Genomic DNA, 19,468 nt, shown 5'->3' with positions numbered 1-19,468 from the left:
TGCCACCGTTGACTTATTTTTCAATATTTGGTCTTGAATTTTTTTGAATAATCTTTGAATTGTACTGAATATGTTTATTTAATTTAACCATGCCCCCCCGTAAACAAAATTAGTAAAAAGTTAAAAATTCGAACATGTTAAGGTAACAAATATTGCGGCCCTCGGTAATGGACCAAAAATATTTTGTGGCCCTTACTAAAAAAAAGTTTGCCCACCCCTGCTCTATCCAAATAGCCATTCAAATAATAGTGTTGCCATTTAATAAAATTAACGATGACGTCATATCTCTAAATAGGGACACCCTGTATACATTATTGTTGTATGTAAAAAATTTAGATTTGAAATACTAATCGACAGGTCTCAGAATTTTTCAAAAAAACAATTAGTATTTGAACTATTGAATTTATTCCATTTGGCTGACACACGCTGTATACATACATACATATGTACATACATAATCGAAAACCTCTTATACACGTAGGTGTCGAGGTTTACAAGCTCTCTTACATTTTTTCTACAAATTTACGCCACTCTTTTCTGTCTCTAGCTAGTTCCTTCGCCTCACTTCATGTCTTCCCTCTTTCTTCGAGAATCTCGTTTATGCTATTGTTCCATGTTTTTCTTGGTCGTCCTTTACAGGTTTTCCCTATATTTCTCGCTTCCCATATTTTCTTCACCCGTCTAGTTTCGTTCATTCTGATCATGTGTCCCCACCAGGGTGTCCACCATCATGTGTCCTAGCTCTTGTCTAATGTCTTCGTTTATTTTTCTGTCTGTTCTTTTAACACCCAGCACTTTCCTCAAGTATTTCATGTCACTTTCTTGCAGTCGCTTTGTTTGTTTTTCGTTGAGTACCCAGTTTTCTGCCCCGTAGGTTAATACAGGTTGGCACACTGTTTGGTATACGATCATTTCTGTTTTTGTTGGTATTTCTTTTCTGTTCAAGAAGTTTTTGTATAGCGCATAATATATTCTAGTTGCTGAGTGTATTCTGGCATCAATCTCATCTCCTTGTGTCCCTTTATTATTCAAACTTATCCCTAAATACTTGAATACTTCTATTCTATTTTATTTCCTTCAATGTTAATGTTTATTTTTGTATTGTTTTTTGTTACTACCATCTTTAGTTTTCTTGGTGTTAACTCTTAAGTTGTATGATTTTAATTCTCTTGTCCACATTGTTATGTTTTTTTAAGGTCTTTTTCTGTTATTGCTATAAGCACTATGTCGTCTGCAAATACGCATGCTTCTACTTTGACAACTTGCATGTTTCTGTATCCTGCAATATATATTTTTGTTTTTGGCCAGCAAGCTTTTATTACTTCGTCCATCACGCTTATAAACGATAATGGGCTCAATACACCACCTTGTCTGACCCTATCGTTATTTTTGAAGTTCTGTTTCTTGTTCTTACTTGGTTATTAATATCTTCATACAGACTACATACCACCTTCAACAGTTCTTTATCTACATTCTTGTTCTCTAGGCTCTGCCAGATTCTCGTCCTGTCCACCATATCAAACCTCTTTTTCACATCTAAGAATGCTAAATAGATTTATTCATTTTTGACTATAGCTTTTTCCGTGAGTATATAAAAGTCTTTTATTTTAGGTGGAGAAGAACAAAAGGAGGAGAGGGAAAAGGAGGAGAATGAGAAGGAGAACAAAAAGACAATTATAAAAACATTAGCAGAACATTCATCTCTTGTGGAAAAATGTATGATTCAACACCATGAAGATAATCCATTAAATGATAATATGAAAGTTCAAACTGGCCAAGGACTTTACCAATCCAATTTACACGAATCTTCTTTGAAAGTACATTTGAGAACACACACTGGAGTAAAGCCTTACTACAAATGTGAGATTTGTTTTAAGCAGTTTTCTTTTAAATGTAGTTTGAAAAGACATTTAATGACACACACTGGAGAAACACCTTACAAGTGTGAAATATGTTTTAAGCAGTTCAGACATAAAGTTTCTTTGGATGCGCATACGAAAGTTCACACTGGAGAAGCGCCGTACAAGTGTGAAATTTGTTTTAAACAATTTAGTCAAGCCGGTAATTTGAAAACACATTTGATGACTCACACTGAAGAAAAGCCTTACAAGTGTGAAATTTGTTTTAAGCAGTTTACTCAAGCCGGTAGTTTGAAAAAACATTTGATGACACACACTGGAGTAAAGCCTTACAAGTGTGATATATGTTTTAAGCAGTTTAGTCAAACAAGTAATCTGAAAACACATTTGATGACTCACACTGAAGAAAAGCCTTACAAGTGTGAAATTTGTTTTAAGCAGTTTACTCAAGCCGGTAGTTTGAAAACACATTTGATGACACACACTGGAGTAAAGCCTTACAAGTGTGATATTTGTTTGAAGCAGTTTTCTTATAAACATACTTTATATATCCATTTGCGTATTCACACTAGCACTAGAGAAACACCTCACAAGTGTGAGATTTGTTTTAAACAGTTTCCTTTTAAATGTAGTTTGAAGAGACATTTAATGATACACACTGGAGAAACACCTTACAAGTGTGAAATATGTTTTAAGCAGTTCAGACATAAAGTTTCTTTGGACGCGCATACGAAAGTTCACACTGGAGAAGCGCTGTACAAGTGTGAAATTTGTTTTAAACAGTTTAAACACAAAGGTAATTTGAAGGCACATTTGAGGCTGCACTCTGGAGAAACGCCTTACAAGTGTAAAATATGTTCTAAGCAGTTTAGAGATGCTACTAAAGTAAAGATACATTTGCGTACTCATACGGGGGAAAAGCCTTATAAGTGTGAAATTTGTTTCAAGCAATTTAATATAGCAAATAATTTGAAAAAACATTTGACAGTGCATACTGGAGAAAAACCTCACAAGTGTGAAATATGTTTTAAGCAGTTTCGTGAAGCAAGTAAGTTAAAAAAACATATGCGGGTTCACACCGGAGAAAAACCGTACAAGTGTGAAATATGTTTTAAGCAGTTTACTCACCAACATACTTTGAAAACACATCTGAGAATACACACAGGGGAAAAACGTTACAAGTGTGAAATTTGTTTTAAGCAGTTTTCTCAACTATTTAATATGAAATCACATCTTTTGACGCACACTGGAGAAGCACCTAACAAGTGTGAGATCTGCTTTAAACAGTTTACTCAACAAAATTCTTTGAAAACCCATTTGCGTAGACATATGGGAGAAAAGCCTTATAAGTGTGATATTTGTCTTAAGCAGTTTACTCTAGCACACGGTTTGAAAACACATTTGAGAGTCCACACTGGAGAAAAACCGTACAAGTGTGAAATATGTTTTAAGCAGTTTACTCATCAACATAATCTGAAAATACATCTTAGATTACACACCGGAGAAAAACCTTACAGGTGTTATATTTGTTTTAAGCGATGTAATCAAGCAATTGCTTTAAAAAAACATTTGAGAGTGCACACTGGAGAAAAACCGTACAAGTGTGAGATTTGTTTTAAGCAGTTTAGAGATACAACTAAGGTAAAGATACATTTGCGAACTCACACAGGAGAAAAACCCTACAAGTGTGAAATATGTTTTAAGCAGTTTACTCATCAACATAATTTGAAAACACATCTAAGATCACACACCGGAGAAAAACCTTACAAGTGTAAAATTTGTTTTAAACAGTTTTCTCAACTAACTAATATGAAAACACATCTTTTGGCGCACACTGGAGAAACACCTAACCAGTAGCGGCTCGTCAGAGGAGGCAAATAAATCTTTTACACACGCTACACTGTTCTGTTTATCTTGAATCGCGAAAAACAACAAGCACTCTTCAGTGGTGGCTTTTGGGGGTAGGCAGGATAGGCCGGGCCTACCCAATAATTTTAAGAGCTTTAAAATTGAAAAAGATATATTCCAAAATTATTTTAAAGCATGTAAATAACTTTTAAATGTACTAAATCACTCAATACATCAGCGTCCGTTAAGACAATTTTGTTATTATATTATCACAGAAAGCATCGAATCGTATTCAGGCATTTTAAATCATTAATAGGCCCGTTCCTATTAATAACATAATAATAAGATCTCCGTACAAAAAGCGTTTGAAGTTAAGCAGCTTGCCGGACAATGATTTTATTTGTCGTGTTATGCTTGGTGTATAGGCCCGAATCGAACTGGTCTTCGCCCAGCATCGTTGCCACTTTAAACATAATTATCGAATTCTAATATAAATTTTCTTTTAAATTTTGATAAAAAAATATATGCAACATAATCTATAATTGTAACATAGTTTTAGACAAACAACACAATTGTAAACAAGTGCACGTTTGCGCAAATGAGTTCAAAAAAATTCGTAAAATTCGAAAAAAAATTGTTCGATTTTCACTATTATTACTAGTGGTTGGCCGATCTCGGTTGATTGTTTAAATTTTTTCTTGGAATAGTGCGATAGTTTTATAATTGATACATAAAAATGAGTTTTTCTGAGGCTTTACTAAATCTGTTAAAGTTACCTTCTAAGTATTTTTATACATAAAAATAAATTTATATTGGCATATTATGTATTACACATACTTATATGTAATTTGCTGGCTTGGCCTACCCAAAATTTTACCCCACCAGCCGCCACTGACACTCTTACTATTATACAAAGTGTTAATTCCACACTGTCACTATTCGAGGTGTGCAAGTACTTGGAGGGGATAAGAGACACGATCGTACGCGAATAGCGGAGAAATATTACAACTTTCTTAAATAATTCATATTGTCAATTGAAATTGTCAAATTGACGTATATTTCATACCTACTGTCATTGAAGAAAAATTACATATTGCTCCACAATATTGGTATGATATGCAATTATTATACAGTAAGAGCCACCGTACTAGACACATGGGTAGGTACCTAATTGCTATGCTTATTGGCTAATCCGGTCCGTTCTCAGATGCGACTTATATCCCTGTCATGTTACTGTTAAGAAACTATTAAAAATAATTTTTTTCCATACAAAAAATACATTAATTATTAATAGTATTACTACTCTGCTTTAAAGTAACTTTATTCAAACACCAAGAATGTTACAATACTTTAAAACTTTTACAACTTTAACAAAATGACAACTATAAACGTCAAAATTACTTTAAAACTTTTAACAATGTTACTTTAAAACTTTTACAACTTTAACAAAATGACAACTATAAACGTCAAAATTAGAGCAGCTGTATTTAACATAGTTGATCTAATATTTGTCAACTTTCTATGTTAATGTTCAGTTTGTATACATTTTCTGACGTTCTAAACGTCACTTGACATAAAAATAAACATTGCAACAAGTGAAGGGTCCAGGACTGTAATAGCTCAATGTTACTATGTAGCTAGCAGGTTGGCGCTTACTGTATAAAGGTAAATTTAATTAATTGTATTTTGCTTGCAGTACTGCATTTTAATAACTAATTTTATGTACTACATACAATTGTTTACGTTTTAATAACATAACCTGAATCTGACTTTTTCTTATAATTTTTTTGGACTATGGCCTTGACAATTATCCAGTAAGCGGGACTAATATAATTGGCCAATATAATTAAAAGTGCGAAAAATGTTTCGGAGCCTATAAACCAGGTGTCGCTTTGCCGAACTTGCACGGTCCCAATACATATATCCATACGCACGGAGCATTAGCATTAGAACGCGTGTTTGAGGCCTTAGTTGTTTCATTATTATTGTAGGCAGCACCCTGGATCAAGGTTCATAGATAGGGGGTAGGTTGTCTCGTAACTAAGTGGGCGGAAGCGAGGGGGACGGGACTGTCTACGTCACTCATACGACAAAGTCAAATTTAACAGTTGTTTGTGGTTATGTTTCCGTATATTTTTGTGGAATTTTCTTATAATATCGTTTATTTGTTTAATACTTGTTGAATTTTTAACTATATAAAGACAATGTTACTATACATATTTCCAACTCCAAAACTCCTGAACCAGATGGTAACAAAATGTTTTTACATTTCCTAAATACTCGAACATAATCAAACAATGGGTAATGAAATGCTGCCATAACGATAAATGGATCTCTAAACATAAGACAATATGTAGCAAACACTTCCTCGTGTCTGATTATGTTAATATGATGTTATGTGTTTTTTGTATTTTTACCTAATAATAAATTACGTATATTATTAGTTTTTTTGTTGTTTCATACCACTAGAAATGATAAAAATTCTACACATTCCACGAAAAACATAATAGGTAAGCACCTACCCAGCAAACAGACCGACGTGTTAATTACGTGAATTTCTGGTACATTTGTCACCAAGATACGTAAATTGCTTACGTGAATTTCACGTGAAAATTTGGTTGGAATGTCACATTCTAAGTACGTCTTTAAATTACGTGAATAACTCGTCTTCAATAGACGTGTTATTCACCTTAAATACCAATAAAATGTTTCGGGAAATTCACGTTGCAAATACGTGTTGATTAACGTATCTTTTTTAGGGAATGTATATATTAGTATTCACGTGAAAGATACGTCCTCGGTTCACGTAAATAATTCGACCTTAATTAACTTAGGAATCACGTAATTATTATCCTCATATGACATAAATAAAACAAGCCTATAAAGTATTAACAATGTATTTATTTAGTAGAATTTAGAGACTTTAAAACATTTGTCTTGTGTAATTATTATACAAGATAATGAACCAAAAATGCTACCGACCTAAAGACGCATTAAAAAATTTGCTAACACAAAACACAACACAGGTCACTTTTTATTTTGACGACACTTTCTTGTTTTTTCACGACACTTCAACCCTCGAGCAGTGAGGTAAACGTTAATACGAAAGGCATTATTATAAATAAACCCGCCTAAAATAAAACGAGGGAAATAAAGCTCTTCACGTTTCACTTTCACTTTTTGTTGTAAGAAATGTGAAATGTGAGAAGCTGATATTAGAGAATTAGAGGTTATGATCATCGATTATAAAAATCGATTATTTTTAAATTACAGTTAAACTATTCTACTTACTTTAAATTAGTATTACGTATTTTCTCTTTGTTTTTAAATTTCTTCTGCTATTACCTACCTAATTGGTCTTACTAAAAATCTATTTCAATACCAGAATAATATAAAAAAATAATCCTATCGAAACGTATCTATTATTCGATAAATCGATTAATTTAGTTTTCGAACCAACTATGTTAATCACGTATCGTGGTCACGTGATAGTATTTAAAGGAGGAGAAAGGCTTAGTAGTACGTCATCACCGCACGCGATTTAAAAATTAGACTCGACATTATTTTAGCTGTGATATTTTTAAAGAAAAAAAATAGCAAAAATAGCTTCAAATCAAGGTTGGATTGAAATAGATATGCTAAATGATTTTAAAAGCGAAATCATAAACTTTTTGTTTAAATATTGGTATTATTTACATTACTTTTACGTGGAATACATCTAATTTTTCGACGTCCATAAAATACAGGGAGTAAAATTCAAGCGATACGTATTTAACCAACACCGTTGTAAAATTTTGTTTTCAAAAATATTTCTCAAAATTTAACCAAAGGAAGTTATTTCTGTTTCGTGATTATTACGTGAAATAAACGTACCTTTGCGATGTAACCGACATTCACACCTATGATAAAAAACATGTACAATATTCGTCATTATGATTTTATATTATTCTAATGTCAAACATGTATAAAGGAAGCTCTAATATATTGGTGAATGATTTGGCACTGAAATACGTTTTTTTCCCGTCATAAATCACCGAGTTACGTATTCGTTGAAATTTGCCGTAAATTTAACGTAATTATCACGTAATTGGGCTCAAGTCTGTTTGCTGGGTACATATTAGTATTTTTGCTTTTAAACTTTTTCGTGTACTTTTTTTGTGTTTTTGTGCGAATTAAAGTGTTTTCTCCATTTAAAACACACATAATAAGTGTCAAAATTAATTGTAGTTTTTTGTCAGTAGACTATTAATTTTTAAGGGAAAATTTATATAATTACCAATATAAGAACCACTTAATATATCTACCTATACCCATGATACTATAAATAACTTTATTTATAGTATCATGCCTATACCCCAAGAAAATCCCAGAATATATTGCAAAACCTAAGTTTTTGAACCTTTTATTAGCATTGAAACTTATGACAATTTTAAAAATGTCGTACGGATGACGTATTCCCGCCTTCAAAAAGCGAGCATTTGATTGGTCTATAGTTACGAGACAACCTACCTAAAATAGTTTTTGAATCCTTTCAGAAACTACGCACATAGTTTAACGTTAATTGACATTTGGCAAACGTAACCTATAAAACGGCAGTTGTGTGCTATGACCTATTTTATTGAAATATTTGCCATAATGGAAGAAAATATTGAAAATATATTAAGAGGTTCACCAAAGACAATTTACTAATTTAAATAAGAACCCAAAAAATCCATACCAAGTTTAACAAGACAATTCAGTCAAGTGTCAGATTTCTCAAATTCTAACAGGTTTTTTTTTGTTTTATGGTATAGACTTGGTTATGTTGGTATCTAGCAGGGTTGCCAAGCAGGTTATGTTATGTAGTGATAGTTTTAAACTTAGACAAGGAAAGAGAGAGGACGGGTAACACTCATTTAATACACACGTTCCAAAAGTGAAGCCAGTTTTTGGTTTGTTTGCCACCAAAAACATGGCGGTCACGTCAAATATAACAATGGGTTGCCAGTGGTGGGTGTTCGTTGAAGGTTAAAATTTCATAAAAAATAAAGTAATTCCTTATCTAAAATTCGTAATAAAAACATATGTATGTATTGAAACATATGTACGTAATATGAGCAACTTAATAAAACATTTACCGTACACAAATTCTTCATTTTAAATACATTTCATGTTTTCATTTTAAATACTCAATGCATAACAATACCCCAAAGATACGTCGATGATCAAAATCTCTGGTGGCGGTTTGGCTTCACTTTTGGTCATAGGATTACTCGTCCTCTCTCTTTCCTTGTCTAAGGTTTTAAAGAAAAACAAATTTTGATTACAATTTTATACATCGTTACTATTCTACCAGGGTTGCCAAGCAGATTATATTTAATTATTTAATATGTTTATTACCTGATAGTTTTTAAGAAAAACAAATTTTGATTACAATAATAATTGTATACATCGTTACTATAGGTTTGTTCCAACACGACCGAGAACCGTCACGAAACGGTAACGCTCCTGCGCAGTAAAGAAAATCCGTTCCAACAAAAATATGATCGTCATCGGATCGTCCTTCCCACTGTTCCAACAAGAATTGTGATCTTTCGGTGACGGTTTCGTGATGATCATTTCAGTAATCGGGCAAATGCATAATGTGCTGGTTGGACTGACTTGAGCACTAGGATTTAATTCTTTAAATTTTTTGAGCCTTTGATCGACTAAAAGCACATAAGCTGTCACCAACAAAAATGACAAATATATGATTACCGTCATGGGACGATAACTGGGCGATACAATTACGAACATGCGCACAACAAACGGTACAAGTAGTTTCGTGACGGTTTCTGGGCCGTCCAAAAGTTCATGTTGGAACAAACCTTATATTTTTTATTCTAGTTGTCCTTGGTTCAGCTCATATGACTTTTTTTTCGTTTTTTATGATTTAGATTTTAGATATATGGCATTTGGCAATCTTACAAATACGTAATCCCTTAATAACGTAATCTTGTTTCTACCTAAATAAGTGGATACCTTATCCGCTAATAGAGAGATTTTAGACCCTCTACTTTTTGACGTACGTTAAACGTAAAACGTTATACTTGTCATACGCATTGAGAAATAAATAAGGGATAACGTGTTTACTTAAAATAGTTCTTGAAACCTTTCAGAAACTTCTCAAACAAATTAACGTTAATTGACATTTGGCAAACGTAACCTATTCGCTCCGAGCGTTAACAAAGTGTCAAAGCAAAATCGACCGACCTGCTCATGGTGGCGGTTTTTTGAAATTTTATAAGGACGCTTTGTGTATGTTTAAATGAGACATTTAAAAAAATGACATTTAAGAAAATAAAAACGCACTATAAATTCTTCACTTTCCAATATTGATTATCAGTTTGATTTTGTATGCATAACCTCACTATCGCAGTTTATGTCAATAAATATTTATTAACGAAAAAGAAAATATTTTGTTGCACTATAAATTACAGTATAAATTAATAACTAATGAATTCTAACAATTGTATTCGGTTATTATCACTACGAAATAAAATATTCAAGTTTAACAAAATAATCCCATAAGACTCAATGTTAAAACGTCCTTACAAAATCTGACAGCGTATCACGTGACTGTACGTAGAGGGGAGACGCACGGAGCCAATAAAACGGCAGTTGTGAACTATAACTTATTTTATTGAATTATTTGCCATAATGGAAGAAAATGTATTAAGACGTTCACCAAAAACAATTTACCACTTTAGAAACACAAAACATCCATCCTTTTAAAAGTTTAACAAGACAATTCAGTCAAGTGTCAGATTTCTCAAGAAATGGTGTAATGGGAACTTGCACATAAAAATATTTTTGCATAAAATATTTAATTTATGTTTAAAAATGTTATATTCAAAATATTACATCTTAACAATGAATAGTGTAGGTACAACAACTCAAAGTTCCGCGCCTAAAATTTCCGTTTCAAACAACTTCAAAAGCGCGAGCTGGTGTCTGACGTCACCAACCAGCGTTCTCGTTCGCCCGTTCGGTGAGCTATTGCACTGAATGCATTTTGCCATTGCTAGTAGTTGTGCGTGTCGAATAACTGTGTTTTTTGCTCGGTGTTTATATTATTGTATTTAGGGCCGGTTGTTTGTTCGAACGCTAATCAACAATGATCACTATCAAATATTTAATTACTGTCACCAACTGTGAATGTCAACTTGGATTGGGTTGCTGAAAACATAATTGATTATAATTATGAGATAAGTTAATCAATTAACATAACAATTAATAACATAATTAATTAACTAATTTCATAATTGTAATCCATAATTATGTTTCCAGCAACCCAAACAAAGTTGACATTGACAATTGGTGACAGTAATTAAATATTTGATAATGATCATTTTTGAGTAGCGTTCGAACAATGATAACTATCAAATATTTAATTACTGTCACCAACTGTCAATGTCAACTTTTATTGGGTTGCTGAAAACATAATTGATTATAATTATGAGATTAGTTAATCAATTAACATAACAATTATTAAGATAATTGATTAAGTAATTTCATAATTGTAATCAATAATTATGATTTTAGCGACCCAAACAAAGTTTACATTGACAGTTGGTGACAGTAATTAAATATTTGATAATGATCATTGTTGATTAGCGTTCGAACAACCGGCCCTTAGAGTATAATATACTTGATCAAAATTGAAAACAACTCTGAGCAATATAAGTACCTACCATATAGTGCCGGAATGCCAAAGCAAAACTGTCAGAACATCCAACAAACATTTTTTTACTCTACAAGTAGAAACAAAACGTTGATTAAAATGGCTAAAGGCATGCTGGTGAAATAAAAAGGATATTTCACAAAGTAGCAAAGGTCTTTATGTCTGTGAGGATCATTTCGATGCGAGTATTTATCTAATTAGGTATAATGATAATATCATACCTAATAAGACATTTTCTATTTCAAGAAAAAATATTAGTTGTCGTTTCATGAAATGTGCCTACTTAAACTTGTTTATTGGTTGCAGTTGGTGTATATTTGCTGGTTCGGTTTAGGATTTATTAATGGATTTGGATTACTTTCACATATTTATTTTTAATTAAAAATACAACTAAGGTCCGCTTGCCACTATGCTAAATTTAGTACTGAAATTAGTACTAAAAATATTGTATCTACAAATTAGATGCGCGCGCCGATTTAGTACTAAAAATTAAAACATGTTCTAATTTCTTGTACTAAAATTGACACAATATTAAAAGTGAGGATATATTGTATATTACTTTTGTTTTGTTTATACATAATAGAAGTGTATCGTTTTTTTTTTCTTAATTGCTAGCATCATTGTAATTACAGCTACTGCAGATAATTTCAGCTTTCGCTTCCTGTTATTGTTCGCATTCATTATTTGCCTCTTTTAGCTCTTTATTTTGTTTACTCAAGAATAGATGCAAAAATAGGATTAGAAAGGTTTAAAATACTTCTTCAACATCAATATTATCAATATAAAATTAGTAGAGCGCATGCATACATGCTGATTATAATTCGGATAGTTGCAAACACAAACTTGACACAAACTGACATTTTTCATACTAAATCGACTCGCGCAACTAACCAATATTTTTAGTACTGAAATCAGTACTGAAATTAGTATAATGGCAAACGGGTCTTACTTACATCTTATACTCTCTGACATGAAGTGACATCCCTTGTCAACCCATAGGACATGAGAGGAGTACATAGAACACAGAACTATCACTAGACTGACTAGTTACCCTGACATCCCCTTTCCTTAATAAAGCTAAAACAGAATTTACAATTACAGATCCAACCTCTGAGGACATTTAATTTTCCTTCCATAGGAATTAACCAAATGACTTGTACCAGTTTCATAAACTACACTGTTATCTTCAGAGCTTGTATCGGTTTCATGATTTATACTATGATCTATTTCAATTTCTATATTGTTACTGTTTTCTCCGAAATCTAAATTTATAATTTTACCGTCACGTAAATTACTACTCTTATCTTTTTCAGAAATGACACTATCACTTCGTGTTTCTTCATCACTTTCCTCCACTTTCTCACTATTTATATTTTCAAGTTCTTGACCTACTTCTTCACTTATATTCTCTAAACGTATATAAACGTTCTTATGACTACTTTCCCCTTCCTCTTTTAAATTTCTTAAATCTTTGTATGGTGATGATGGAAGATGGTTTTCTCTTTTGTCAAATGGTTTAATAAATTTCCTGTTACGATAGAGTAATGAACCATTTTCCATTCTCACCTTACAGGTTCTATCCCTAACTCTCTATTATTTTAGCGGGTAACCAATTGCATTTTGACTTTAACTGTACAAAAGCATTTTGACCTATGTTTAATGGTTTTAAACTTTTTACCCCTTTTTTCTCATTATACACACACCGGCAAAATTAGCCGAACACCTTAAAAATGGGACATGTTTGAAGTCTCGAATTTCCTAAACCACTGGTCCGATTTGAGTGATTCTTTTAGTATGTTATAGCCTTATTATTTAAGAATATCGTTGTAATAATATTGTTGCTAGACAGGTAAATATAATTTTATACCGGGTGTACCAATCATACTGTGTTTTTTTCTTAAAGTTTGGAACACCCTGTGGACTATTCTAGCATATGTAAAATATTAAAATTAATACTAGATTGTAGACTTAGGCTTTCTTAACATTTTCCTTGTTGATTCATTTACTTATGTGAGACAATAAAAAAGTTATGTGCGTTAACAACTATCCATGTTTTTCATCAATAAATCTTCATAGTAGGGGAGGAAAGTATACTAAATTTGCAGTTACTCGAGCGTTATGGGGACCTATTGAATTGTGAAGAGTATGTGCTAAAATCAGAAAAAGGTTAAGTTAAGAATTTTATTTTTGCTGATGACCACAAATTTAGTTTTTGATATATGTATTTACTTGTAGTCCAAATCTCTCACTTACTTCATTTACTTTGTTTATTAGTTGCTGTAAACTGTTCAAACTGTCTGCAAAAATAACGGTGTCATCTGCTTGGCAGATGTTGTTTAGGTGTTCTCCATTTAGGACTATTCCATGTTCACAATTTTCCAAGGCTTCACTAAATATTTCCTCTAAATATAGGTTAAATAATGTAGGTGAAAGTATACATCCTTGTCTAACCCCTCATAGACTCTAGATCTAGATCTCTTCCATGGTTCTTCTCCAAGAATTGTTCTTATTGTGGCTGATTGGTTCCAGTATAAATTTTGTATTATATGCCAGTCTTTATCGTCCATTTGGGCTTTTGTTAGAACATCCATCATTTTCGGTGTTAAACTGTATCAAATGATTTTTGGTAGTCCATAAAGCAGGTGTAAATATCACAAGTCATATCTCTGCATCTTTGAAATAATACCTGTAGACTAAACAGTGCATCTTTTGTACCTAAGCCTTTCACGAATCCAAACTGTGTCTTGTATTCTCTCTTCGCATAGCCTGTATATTCTACAATGTATAATTAAAAAAAAAAGATTTCTTGCATGGCTCATTAGACTTATTAGCCTTATTCACTGCACTTGCTCCCTATTTCTTTGGTAACGTAATAAATTCTGAAACTAGCCAATATTTTGGGATATTGCCTGTGCTATAGATATTATTGAAGATTTGAGACGTCTAGTTTCAAAACCCGGCAAATCCACTGAGGTCAAATGTTGGGAAATTCAAAAAAACTGTTTTGGTACCTATCAAATTTAAGCTTATGGGTAGGGGAGAGTTGGACAAAACGGGATACCATTCTTGTTTATTTTTATTACGGAAAAAATGTTAAAGAAATTATCATATTATTATTTTTTATAGGTATAACATTTATTGAAGCACACACAAAACATATTTTTAGCTATTTTTAATAACTGGAAAATAGTAAAAAAAATATTTATTAAAGTCCTGCACATCCCGTTTTAGCATACCAAGGTTGGATAAAACGGGATAGGTTCACAATATTTAATTTTTGCATAAAATTATCTAAAAAGTATATTTAAGGAGATATAAGCCTGCAAAGCAAAATTTACCTTTGAAAAAACAATATCTTTAGTAGTCAGAAACTTAAAAAATAGGCATTTTTTATGTTTTATTGCAAAATGGGAAAGAAGACCTTTTATTTAGGACTAGGTACGTATATCAAAACAAAAGTCACATAAAAATATGTTGTTCTATTCTGCAGGATGAGAACACGCTTTATCGCTATTTAAAAAAATTATAGGCCAACAAATAATTAGGTGGATAAAACGGGACATTAAAAACTGTAGGTATCCCATTTTATTCAACTTATAAGTGTCCCGTTTTGTCCAACTCAGACATTTTTCAAAACTAAAATGGCTCCTGCCTAAATGTGAAAGTAAAATTAGATAGACTACACATGAGAATATTCGTTAATGAGTGCTTAATTAAATATAATAGTCACCGGAATTATACGTTTAGATATGTAGGCAATATAATGTAGAAAACAACGCACTTAAAAGTACAAAGTAACAAAAAAATAGAGTCAAACAATTCTAAACACAACAACTTTTCATAAAATAGTGGCATCGAGGTAAAACGAACTGAAAATGTTTAAGTGATGACTGAGAACAAGTTTTCGTAGTTGTCCGATTGATAGCAGCACTAGTTGGGTCTCTAGGCCAGGTATCCCGTTTTATCCGACTATCCCGTTTTATCCAACTCTCCCCTACATATTCATATTTTTTATTAGTGCAGAGATATGGTTCTGAATTAAAAACCATTTGTAATTATTCTGGAAATACGTAATTTTAAATAAAACTTTAAAAACAAAAATGGACTTGTTGGGTTTTGATTTTTACTTACGGATTTGTTGGGTTTTGAAACTAACGTGTATGGAATTGTCAGAGTTTGAATTATATCCAGTGAAACACAAAAAAAAAACGTTGTTGTTTTATCATATACTTAATTGGTTTTATTTTGACAAAAAACATTAAGTTAAACTATTAGGTAAATCCGGAACTTCGTCAACTGATTCACACAAATGGTCATTGTTGGTTATCTCTGGAATCTCGTTGTCTTCAACATAATTATATTTTTTGAAAATATCATCAAAGTATTTTAGAGTTTCAAGTTGTTTGCCAATTTTCTCCTCAATGTTTTTCCAATAAGCTCTTTATGTCCTCAAGCTTTTCTTTTTTAGGACGTACACCACCTGTAACTGTAGATTGGAACATACTTTTAACGGATTTTTCTTTTTTTACAGATCACATCTTATATTCCTCTAGATCACATTTACAAGACTGTTCCTCTCTAATAGTTACAACTTTGCTTTTTCCACATCTTAATAGAAATCTTTTGTTCATATCAAATCGAAAGCGCCACCAAAGACCTGCACACCATAGAAGTGTTCACTTCTATATTCTTTGGTGCCACTGTGCAGGAGGTTTAAGTGCAGTTTGGAAATCTTTTTTCCAGTTGTACACCGTCACATCTTGATCCAAGATATAGAGAGTTCCATGGTCTTTCAAAATTTCAATGAACTCTTCTGGAAAAACGATGGTGTCTTTTTTTAAATAACTTTCTCGATCTTTGCAAATACTCTGTCTTTGTAGCAGCCATGCAATGACGTCACTTTCTTACCTGACTGATCAGTTGCGTCAGATTTGCTGGCATTTGATTTTAACAGTGCTTAGATTTGCTGGATTTTGAAACCAACCCAATATTTCAAATGCAGATTAAGATTAGATTTGGAGGATTTTGCATCGGAAATTCAGTATAAACTTGTAGAGGGCAAGATTACAAATCTGTTGACATGAATAACTCAATATTCATAAAAAGTGGATTTGTCGGGTTTTGAAACTAGACGACTCATTTTACATAGTATTCTTAAAAATTCATCATCAAGAAGTTTAAACAATTTAATTACTAAACTAGCTCATAAACTAAGGAGACAAGAAAAAAAATTCAAATAAAAAGAAAAAAAGAAAATGGCGTTTACTTAACTTAAATCTAATCATTAGAACTCAAGATATTATAAAATTAATGAATAATGCAAATTGAAACATATGAATTTTTTTAAGATTTTTCGATCTTAACTTGGCTTCCACACATGCAAATGAGCTGTACAACTTAATTCATAGACTTTAAAACTAGGGGAGCCAATATAGAACGAAAATCTGCATTGTTTCAGAAAAACTCAAACAAGATTATATTTTTCTAAAACTTTTTTGGTAGTTGTATACATGTTAAGTAAAAAGTGCTACTCACATATTTTGCCGCTAATTGTTTATTAATTTTTTAAACAATAACAGTTGTTTTGTTTAATAATTTTAAAAATATCATTGAATTCATCATTTTACTTTGATAAATATGTTTCTATTTTGTTTTTGATTATGCTAAATCCGAATGTGGCATTACATTTTGAAAATTCTTATACAGAAGCTCTTATACAGTATGTCTGCCTAGCTAGGAACTATATGGGAAACTTTTTTATTATCAATTTAACGAAAAAAAGTTATTTTTTATAAAATGCTGAAAATGCTAAAAATCTGAAACTCAAATTTTATCAATTGTAGATATACAATGTATGTCAAAAATGTTAATTCCTTTAAAGAATAAAGTACCTGTGTATATTCCAGAATATCAAAAATTGTTATTATGAAAAGTTGTTTGGAATTAAAAACTATGTTTTAATATACAATTACATCCTTCTAATTGAAAATTTTTCTCAAATTACGGATACCCATAATTATTTTATTATAATTGAGGGGATTAGATGCTAAGGGGTACAAGTGATAAAATGGTTTAGTTGAGAATATCGAAGTCAAAGTTAAATTACATAATTAATTCTACAGCGAATTAATCACTTATTTTGAATTAATTTTATACAAATTTTTAAAATTTTGCATTTATTTCTCTTTGCCACTTAATACTTTGTCACTCTTTAGTATCCAATACTTTTAGGCAGAGGTATACAAGGTTAGAACTGATTGCCACAAACTATTTTTAAATATTTCGTAAGTAGTCAAACTAGAGCCTTCGATATGTCGCCACCAGTAGTTTAATTCACCTGATATCTTTGCCACTAAATTTTTAATACTATCTACGTAGTATTATTTTGTGCACTTAACTCAGTTTACAATATTTTGTCACTTGTACCCCTTAGCATCTAATCCCCTCAATTATAATAAATAACTATTGTATAATCCTAGGGCTTAGTGGAGGCTGTTATTCAGATAAGGGAAACACCAATAGCGATAAATGAATTTATTTATAGAACCGACACTAGGGTAATTACCCCGGGAGAACTTTGAATACTGACTTGTTACTGGTACGCGTTTAGTTGAAGACGCCTTCTCTAGGCGAGAGATCTTAGTTTTATAGAAGCTTAAATTGGGTCATCGTTGACACGATGTCCGCGTGATTTGTATATCTAATTAAGGTAAATAATTCTACTTTCGTCAGAACTTTCGTATCAAATTATATTGTTGATAATTGACCAATTTGTATCTAAACTAATAATCCACAGTGTGAATATAACAACAAATAAATTCGTGCGATCTACTGGGTGATATAATTATTCTGTTCAATATCGAATATGAATTCTGAATATTTGTTATTGGACAACTATTTTATTATCAATTTTATGAAAAAAAGTTATTCATAAAAAGTTTTCCATATGATTCCAACTTACAGGGACAAACTGTATATGCCAAAAAATTATAATATAAAAATAAAAATCGACCTGTTTCGGAATTTATCTCCAGAGTCGCCCGTTCTGGAGAAAATGAATTTATTCCAACTCAAACGTCCTCACTGTATACATAATGTTTAGAGCAATTTTTACAATTACATGGTAGTACTAATTCTTCTCTTGGAGACATTAAAATTAAAACTTTTTGGGGCTTGAGAATCTCATTATCTATATCAGGGGTTTCCAACAGGCGGCCCGCGACTCATATCTTTGCGGCCCGCTAGAGTATTTACGAACCTAATAATTAGACTTTTTTTAAGATTTGAGAAAACATGATACATACTATTTCGTACAATGACAACAGCGCGACTCAAGAAACTAACCTCCCTCCCGTTTACTCTCGGAATAATAGATGTTTTTAATTTTGTTTACATAAACCTAATAGCCTATTATTAAAGTGCGGCCCGCACCCAGACCAAAAGTTTCTGGTCTGGCCCTCATTAATATGTAAGTTGGAAACCCCTGATCTATGTCATATCCATATAAAAGTGGATCTAGCTCTTTTGCAACATCATCAAGGCACGTCAATTGTGTGTACGCCGACACATAAAATGCTCGTTTTATATGCAATGATGATGCTGCAAAAGAAATCCATTCACTTTTATATGGAAATCATATTGGGCCCGTGCAAGTTCGGAAAAGCGACACCTATTTCTACGCTCTGAACTTTTATTCGCACTTTTAATTATATTGGCCAATCATATGGTCCTGGTTACTGGATAATTGTCAAGGCCATAGTCCAAAAAAAAAATAATAAGAAAAAATAAGATTTAGGTTGTGTCATTCAAATTCGGAATTGGTTGTTTCCAAATTCGGAGGGGGCCGGCCTTTCTCTCGACCCCCGTCAAACTTTTCCATTCATTTTAGAATGACCACCACACCAATAAGGGTAGCCGACATGCCTTACCCCCACCTAACCGCTGTTTCCCGTCAAATTCCTAATCCAATCCCGCGTAACTGGGGAGGCAGCAATTACGCGGAAATTCCAAGTAGACTGTAAATACAGACTGCCACTGCGTCCGGAGGCAACCGTGATAA

General features: G+C 32.2%; 1 protein-coding gene across 2 annotated transcripts in view; it reads left to right on the top strand.

Moving 5' to 3' along the window:
* LOC126886880 (zinc finger protein 91-like) overlaps positions 1–19,468 on the top strand; it is a 74,831-nt gene that overhangs the window by 38,404 nt on the left and 16,959 nt on the right. Inside the window, exon 2 of one of the 2 annotated variants that reach the window (XM_050654019.1) lies at positions 1,612–1,860. In XM_050654019.1, the coding sequence (XP_050509976.1) occupies positions 1,612–1,860 (249 nt within the window). Of the gene's footprint in view, positions 1–1,611; positions 10,812–19,468 lie in introns of those variants that run through there. The other variant, XM_050654018.1, reaches the window with a different exon arrangement.

This window comes from Diabrotica virgifera, chromosome 6 (genome assembly GCF_917563875.1).
Source record: "Diabrotica virgifera virgifera chromosome 6, PGI_DIABVI_V3a".
Taxonomy (NCBI): domain Eukaryota; kingdom Metazoa; phylum Arthropoda; class Insecta; order Coleoptera; family Chrysomelidae; genus Diabrotica; species Diabrotica virgifera.
The sequence above is the reverse complement of the archived record's forward strand: the minus strand, read 5'-3'. Positions and strand labels throughout refer to the sequence as shown.